The sequence below is a fragment of the Rutilus rutilus genome (assembly GCF_951802725.1).
Source record: "Rutilus rutilus genome assembly, chromosome: 3".
Classification (NCBI taxonomy): Eukaryota; Metazoa; Chordata; class Actinopteri; order Cypriniformes; family Leuciscidae; genus Rutilus; species Rutilus rutilus.
Window position 1 is genome coordinate 10,907,056 of NC_140211.1, and position 9,079 is coordinate 10,916,134.

A 9,079-nucleotide genomic window follows, 5' to 3' on the forward strand; every position below is an offset into this window, starting at 1 on the left:
AATAGCTTCTTTTGAGTTCAATAGAAAAAAAAAAATATCTATACAGGTTTAAAACAACTTGAGAGTGAGTACATTTTGTGATGAACTGTCCCTTTAATTTCATTATTACTTTGGAGGTGACATTTATTTACCACCTAATTTATCTTATGATTATAATATCTAAAAATACCAACGATATTCTTTCAAAGTATAAAATATAAAAATAAAAAACTTTAAATATTTCTAAACCAGGGATTGCTGAATATCAGGCAACTTCTCGCGGAGGGCGGAGCTAACGCTGGTCCATGAGGCCCCGCCCCTCCCGCATCCGCATCTCTGTCAGACGCGCAGATTGACGTGCCGCGATGTCGCTTTCCGCAATCAAGACGCTGATGGAAATACATTCTAACTAAAGAAGGAGAAAATGTCCGAAGTACGAAAATTCACAAAAAGGTTGAGCAAGCCTGGGACGGCTGCGGAGCTCAGACAAAGTGTGTCGGAGGCGGTGAGGACGTCCATTGCTGTGGTTAGTAACTCAAGAGACTACTCTCTCTCTGTGGGCTGTGTCTCAACACGTAGTGAGCTACCTAAGTAGGCGGCGTTTTAGACATCACAGGCGCGTGCATGGCAGCCAGATCACTAGTGTGTAAAACAGTCCTAGTTTATTATCTGACCTCGTATGTGCATATGAGTTGTCAGGTATTGCTTATAGTTGTTTTTTTGTGTGCAAACGGCGTCTGTAATTATTATTGAAACACGTGCCAGACAAGCATTACGTCTCGTGCCTTCAAGGCAATAACCGCAGCACAGCTTCAACATCTGTCTAACACATCACATAGACGGCAGCAGCATGTACATACTGAGATATGCATTGATTTAAATAACAAATAGCGATCTATTCCACGAAAAGGCTGGTATTTAGGTGATCCTGACTGGAACCACATGGAGCATCCTTATGCCTTTGTGTAAAGAGACATGTGGATGTGCCCATGCACCAGTCCAAGAACAGAGTCCATGCTCTCTTTTTCTTTAATGGACCATTGAGAAATAAATGATCAGAGGCAGAGAACAGATCTGTGTCACAAATGTTTTTCAGAGAGGATATAGATTGTTGCAGCATTCATTAGAGGCATCAGTAGCTATGCTCAGAAATGATATTTTCAGCCGGACACATGTCATGAGACTGAGATTTTCTACTAGAGCTGTTTGAGTATAGGCCTATCATGTCATAATTGTCAGTTTGATTGTGGTTTCCAGGGAGACAGACAACAAATGGCACTCTATGGAGATTGCAAAGCCCTTGTGTTTCCCATGAGAATACCCTCTGGCTGCTAAGCTTTGCTTCCTGTGTCCTCTGTGTGTGCTGAATAAAGTGTTTGTTTCATCTTTCCCTTTTCTGTGCCTCTTTCGCACACTGTGCATCTGCACAAATTCGACCAAAATGATGATACAAGAAGTGAAAGAAGTGGCCGCTCTATTACCACCGCTCATTGTTCCACTTAAAAACCCAGTGGAATTGATAAACGAGCGGAGTTTTATTGGTGTTGACGTATTTCTCATCGGGAGTTTCCTTATTCCCATAAATTTCTTAAAAGTTGTTAGTTATGACATAGCCATGATCATGATTTTCTACTTGCTACTCGGTTTCAGGTGGTATAAGGGGGCGGGGCATTGTAATTCAAGAGAGAATTTGATTGGACAAAAATCTGTAGTGCAGGATGAGTCATTATGATTGTTTGCACTGTTTTACAGAAAGAGAACGACTACATTTTATGTGTATGTGTAACACTTTGGAGAACACTAGCATATAGAGTGACATATTGTTGTAGGCCCACCTGAAAGTTTGCGTCACCCTAATTGCCTTGATAGAAAAGCTAATAGGATTTTTCCTTTGACTTTTTAATAAAAGCGTAAATACAATCGACAGAAGTCAAAAGCTAAACGTAGGCTATAAACAAACTACACCACTGTCACATGACTTCAACGTCACCATCACTAAGCTTCCGATAACTCTTTCAGTCTATGTTTAAAAAAAATTTCCCTGAAAATTTGAGTTATAATAGTTTGCAAGAGTGTGATTATAAACTGAAAGCAAACTAGTGCATAGATGAGTTTACCTTTTACAAGACAAGTAAAAGCTTTAAAAAAATCACAAGAGAGTATTACTGATGTGTTTTATATGGTAGAATAAAACGTGAAAATATCTTGTGTTCACCTTCAAGCATTTACCCAAAAACCCATTGACTTCTGGACGATGGTACCAGAAGTGCTAAAATGAAACTCGTTTACAGGTTTTGGCCTACAAAAATTCGTCACCCCTGCACTTTTTAACCAATTACCCATTCAAACAGAGCGGCACACTATATAGACAGACATTAAACTGACCCCGTTTACTTTATAAATGCACATTCATGTTGTTTTTATTCTAAATGAAATGGTGCATATTATTTCAACTCCAAAAAATTATTTGTCTTTGTAATCAAAATATATTGCCATAACTTGCTCTTCCTCTGAAATGGCTTTCTATTTAAAACTAAAAATAGCCTAATCATATTTAGGCACCATTTCAGCAAACAGCAATTCATATTGACTTTAAATTAGGGCTGTCAGTGTTTGCGATCAGATCATTTTAAGCCGCTAAACTCTGGGAAAGTTTTCAGTCCAATTATCCAGTAAGTGAATGCATTCGAACAGTCAGTTCAAAACAGCACTAATGTAATGAAAGCATCCCACAGCTATATGGCCAGATGATACGCAAACTACATTTCTCAGCTGGATAAAGCAAACCAGCGTCTTGCTAGTGAAGTTTTGTTGGATGAGGATTACAATCAAGGTAAAGAAGATTGAAGTGGCGTACAGGAGTCGTACAGTAAGCGCGCGCGAGTCCTTGCACTGTACACATAATGTACACTGAATTCTGAAAAGTGATGTTTTGTGTGTGTGTGTTCTTTGGTGTGCATACATTTATGGAAGTAATATGGAGCATTTATATAAATTGGTTATTAATTGTGATTTGGAGTCTCCAAGGGATATTTTTTTTGGAAAGAAACCTAAATTTACCTTGGAAAAAAAGCTTGCAGAAAAATACAGTTTTATGAGAATTGCAAGATAAATGGTGTATGCTTAATTTCATGATAAGTATAGGATTGATGTGCGATTAATCGATACACATTTTGGTACCGCTTTATTTTAAGGTGACGTAGTTAACTTACACGTTACTACATGTAATTACTAGTAATAACAGTAGCCTAAATAATGCATAATTACAAGTAACTAACCATAAACCAAACCCTAACCCTAAGCGCACCTCTATGTAGTTAATTAATATTATTACTCAGTAGGGCTGGGCGATATGACGATATATATCGTCTGGACGATAGAAAATGTCTATCGTTTTATATAAGGCTCTATCGTTTACGCCACGATAAGGCGTTTTACGGCAGAATTAACCTCACGGCATGCCCATGCACGCTGCAATACATAAACAAACATGGAGGAAGACGGTAGTAGACGCGGTTCAGACCAGGGTAAGTTAATTCTCAACTAGATGACCAGCCAACCCAACCCGTTAGTAGCTCCACAACAGCGCGCATCTGTGCATTCATTCATTCACACACACACACACACACACACACACACACACACACACACACACACACACACACACACAGAGAGAGAGAGAAACGCGATTCATATTTAAACAGTCTTTTTGCGTGTACAGATTGCGATTAGAACAAAGCAAATATAGAACTGACCTATTCCTCAACCGGATCCGTTGCTCCTCAAAATGAAAACGAGGTGAACCTGAAAGTGAACATATCCAACTGATTGTGGGTGTTCACTGTCACAGGTTTGCGTGGATTGCCTCATTTTATTTGCTTTTGAATAGCGCGCGCTCTCCGTAATTAAGATCAAAGTCAACAGAATATTTTGAATCTCTTTTGCACTTATAAGAAAAAGAAAAAAACCTATCGCGCCGGCGCGATTGTCGAACCCAGGGGGTTAAAAAATAGATTTTCGCCAAAAATCCTCTTTGGCTCCGCGGCTGCCATGATAAACAACGTTAGCCTACCGGTGACTGAATTCTCACGTCACGTGCGAGTCAAGAGCGAAGTGATTGACATGACCAGGCTACTGTAGCTATGGCTTGGATTCGTTAGCAAACATTGCCCCCCTGTGGTATTTGCATGTTACTATCACAAGCATAATGTTGTGGCCTGCCCAGAAAAACATTGGTTCTAATAATTATTTACCTCCGCCAACAGCGAGACCGGCCAATGTTAGAGACCCGGCCGGTAATGGAATACAGGCCAATATTAGAGGATTTACGGTAGACTATTCATGAACTGAATTAACAGAAAAATTGCTATATCGTTATGTATATCGTTATCGGGATATCAAATGAGCTATATCGGGATATGAAATTTTGGCCATATCGCCCAGCCCTATTACTCAGTACTTATTTGAGTAAGTACAATGTAACTACGTCACCTTAAAATAAAATGTAACCAAATTTTTTATCTATTGACAGCCCTACTTTAAATTTGGGACAGTTTTGGCCAAGCTGCAGAGAGTTAAGTGTAAACTGCTAAGTCGAAATGTTTTCTGCTATGTTTTCTGCACAGGATTTGCTGGATATAAATATGCTTTCAAATGGTGGACCTCAAATGCTCACAGAAACACAGAGCATGTGGTCCTTCACAAGATTTACAAGACAAGATAAGCTTTGCAAAAGGCTTGTAAAGATACAGAAAAAAGCTCAGATCTGTGTTGGCATAGTTTTGCAGAGGTTCAGACGGAGGCCGTGGCCGTTCAGTTCGAATGCTGGCGTGTGTGTTTACACACAGTGGCCTAATGCACATCAGCTGTTGTCTGCGGAGCCAAAGCCTCACATCTGGAGAGTACATTAACCACCCAGTAGACGGGCTCAAGTCAAGGTTTCTGTACAGCTTTATGTCGCCCACTTTGTCGCCCCTTTACATTTTCATTTTGAGTTCTTGCATACGGAAATAACATGACTGAAACGCGCGTGGCGCCAACGCCCATGAGCTCGTGAGCGGTGATCTGGCTCATATTTCCTTATACCTCAGCCTGTGGTTTGATGGCCTGTGATTCTTCTTCTTCTTCAGTTCCTCTCTGACCTCAACAGGGTTGACGTTGAAACCCCTTTTTTTAACGATCTGAGGCCTTGTGGTTGTTTTTGCAGAGGTTGGGCTATTTTTGGCATTAAGAAGCTCGTCCTGCCACTATAAGGTAGCTTAACCTTGGCCCTGAGAATTTAACGCTTGGCTTGCAGCGAGAGACAGGACTTGGATTGGGGAATATGCAAGAATTCCCATTGGGGAAGTTGGTTAAAAGGGCAGTTTAGAGAGAGTGGAGTCACGAGCCAACAGAACTTCGCTGTAACTCATGCCCTGTTGCAGTTGCAGCTGGACTGGCTGTGGTTTTTTGCCTCTATGTGGTATGACACATGACAGGAAGTTGCTGCTGAAACACTCGCATTGGTTGTCAGCTCTTGTGTATGTGCTTTAGAAACACAGGAAGCATTTATGTGTATAATAAGAGATGGTATTTGATGTATGGCTGTTTTTGTCTGGGTTTATTTTGCACTGTTGTTTCTCAAGTGAGACAATTAATGAAAGCAAAACATATAGTGCAATTTAAATACTGTTCAAAAGTTTAATAGGCCTACTTTTATGTAGCAAGGTTGCATTAAATGGATGAAAAGTGACAGTTATGACTTTGACATTGTTGACAAATGCAATTTTTTTCTAACGTTCAAAGAATTCTGAACCAAATTTATCACAAAATTATTATGATTATAATTATTTCAACATTGATTATATTAATAATAAGAAATGTTTCTTGAGCATCAAATCAAATTTGAATGATTTCTGAAGGAACGTGTGACTGACGACTCGAGTAATGATGCTGAAAATTCAGCTTTGCAATGAATAATTTATTATTTAAAATGTATTCAAATAGAAAACAGTTACTTTATATTGTAATAAAATGTAACTTATAACTGTTTTCTACTGTTTTATGTATTCAGACTTGTGAGCAGCATAAGAGACATCTTTCACAAAAATACAAAACTTTAGCAACTTAACCAAACTTTTGAACGGTAGTGGGCATTGGTCCTGAGTAGGGGTGGGCGATATGGCAAAAATATCATATCACGATTTTCTTTTTTCAGGAAAATCACAATTCAGGATTTTATCACGATTCTTTTTCATGTTGGTTTTACTATTTTGCAAGTGACTGAGCATTACAGCCAAAGTAATGTCCCTATTTTAAAAACAAAGCCGTATAGGTTACAAAATATAAAATAAAAAAGAATGGCAGACATTTAGGCCAAAGTGGCAAAGATAAAAATCTTTGTCATTGTTTTCTTTGTTATTAAAAATTAAGAACAAAGATACACATTAAACATACACAACTTAATATACAAATGAAATAAACAGTGCTTTATTTTTTCAGCTACAGTAGGTGTATTTAACAGTAGCATTGAAGAAAGTAATTAAGTGAACAAATATGAAAATAAAACACAACATTGTCACCATTATGTTCTGTTATTAGACTTTCAGTTTGTTTTCATTTCTCACTTGTGTTTCCCGCCACTAATCTGTTACCATGGACACTGATCACCTTCCTCACAGCTGCCTGTCGTTTGCGTTAATCATCACTGTGTATTTAAGGTCTGCCTGTCTTCAGTTCAGTGTCTGGTATTGTTCGTGTCTCACCAGTGTTCCTGAGTTTCATTTATTAAAGAAAGTGTTGTTACTACCTTCATCTTCGTCATCCTTCCTTCAAGCCGTGACAAACATAGACTTCACTGTATAAATTATACATTGATTCTTATTAAAGCTACTATTAAAGTTCTCAGTCAAGAGCAGTGAGTGATTTCCTCTTTGTTTTTTGTTGTTTTATTAACACTAAAGGGATAGTTCTCCCCAAAATTAAAATTGCTATCATTTACTCTCTCAAGTTGTTTTAAACCCGAATAAGTTTCTTTCTTCTGTTGAAAATAAAAGTTATTTGGAAGAATGTGGTTAACCAAACAGTTGATATACCCCAGTGACTTCTGGCTATATTAGGCTATATTTTTTTCCTGCTATGGAAGTCAGTGGGGACCAGCAACTGTTTGTTTAGCCACATTCTTCCAAATATCTTATTTTGTGTTCAGCACAAGAAAGAAATTAATACAGGTTTTGAACAACATTAGAGTGAGAAATAATGACAGAATTTTTATTTTTGGGTGAACTATCTCTTTAAGGACAAGCGGCAGCATGTTTACCTATGTTTACCTGTAGACCTGCACGCGATGCGTCTAATATACGCGCATTTGACAAGCAGATTTTCTCTCTATTTTCTCTGTTTGCTTTCACTTTAGACATAACCAACTTTGTTTATGTAAACCTTTAGTGTATTTGACAGTATTAGCGCAATAAGACTCGAAAGATAACTTAGTCCAGTAAACAGACACTGTTAGACAGGCTTTTAGTGCATGTGCGCTTCGGGTGTACGCGCTTAGAAAAGCGCACGTTAGGACAGCGCATCAGCACGTGAATGACATGTTTAAAGGAGAACTCGGTAACTCTAGCGAACTCTAGTCACTTCTTCGCTGATTTTCCCTTTTGTTGTCGCATGTTTTCCCTACGAGCTCCCCCTACAACTGTGGGGGGGCGTATATTTCACAACACAGTCGTAAAAAAACTCACTTGCGGCGGCCTCCTCCCCCTCTCTACCGCTGCTCATGTGCGTTTGTTTTGATCAGAGCAAGCCAACTGTATCGCGTGGAGCTATGTCTACCGAGGTGGGTAATCTGGTAATACATCATACATGCGTGTTTGTTTATGTTGAATTGCCGTAAAGCAATTTGTGTTTCACGCTCGTTCTCGTTCTAGTTCTCGCTTCTCACGAGACTTCGAATTTCTATCTTGCCGGGACGCGATATTTTTTTTCACAGGATGGTAGGGGAAGACTCATGAATATTCATTAGGGAAGTCATCCCTGATTGGTCTGATGACCTACCCCTAACCCCACCCCTAAACCTACCCGCCACTGGGGGTCTGATGACCTACCCCTAACCCCGCCCTAAACCTACCCGTCACTGGGGTTAAGACCAATCAGGGATGACTTCCCTAATGAATATTCATGAGTCTTCCCCTACCATCCTGTGAAAAAAAATATCGCTGCCGGGACGGTAGTGCCCAAGTTGCAAGGTTGGTTTTCCGCCTGGGAACGCTGGGGGGAGCGGGGAAAGTCACCAATATCACCAGAACAGGTTGTTTAACCATCCAAATGATTTCTAGACAGTTTTATTAAGTTAAAAAAGTTACCAAGTTCTCCTTTAACCAGCACATGCAAATAATGAACTTTAGTGAACTGCAGTGTCCCGTTCCTCTGCGTTAACATTTGATGTGAACATACGTTGCGTTGTTCAGTATGTTGAGACGGAGGCGCCAGAATTGCAAATGATAGAATGCACGATACTATGATATTTCTTCAAAAGCAGATCGTGGAGACATTTTAATCATCCACGATCAAAAACTGTGATATCGCACACCCCTAGTCGTGAGTCTTGACTTGTTTGTATAATACAATTGTTAGTTCCCCTAAACATAATTCAACTCATTTGTCAAAGAGTCTGAAAATGGTTCGTTTGAAGATTCAGTCTCTCTAAACCCCTCCTTTTCGAGAGCTACTCTGCTCTGATTGGTCAGATGGCCCAGTCTGTTGTGATTGGTCTACTGCTTGCAGCATGTGTTGGAAACCAAACGCTCATTACCATATCTGAATCTCAGCTCCGGATCTTCCTCAGCACTTCATTCCCAGTGAAACGAACGATAGCGTAATTTTTTTCTGTATCAGTCTTAGCGTGAGTCCTCGTCCTTTTGAAGTGCATCAGAGTGGATTCTCTGAGCTGAAAACAGCTTCTTCTCAACATGTCTACAACACGAACCAAACTCTTTCAGGCCTCATCAGCTACAACTACAGTGTTTGAAGGTTGACGTTGTTCTGCCAAAGACCATAGACTGGCATTATGCAAATTTGTTACATTGTTACGTAGGTTTGTAACAGGAAGTGAGACTGGATT

General features: G+C 39.5%; 1 protein-coding gene across 4 annotated transcripts in view; it reads left to right on the top strand.

Moving 5' to 3' along the window:
* Positions 1-312: 312 nt before the first annotated feature.
* dock11 (dedicator of cytokinesis 11) overlaps positions 313-9,079 on the top strand; it is a 107,746-nt gene continuing 98,979 nt past the window's right edge. For all 4 annotated transcript variants that reach the window (XM_084405978.1, XM_084405980.1, XM_084405979.1 and 1 more), the window contains exon 1: positions 313-505. In XM_084405978.1, the coding sequence (XP_084262104.1) occupies positions 404-505 (102 nt within the window). In that variant the 5' untranslated portion in view covers positions 313-403. The remainder of the gene's footprint in view (positions 506-9,079) is intronic.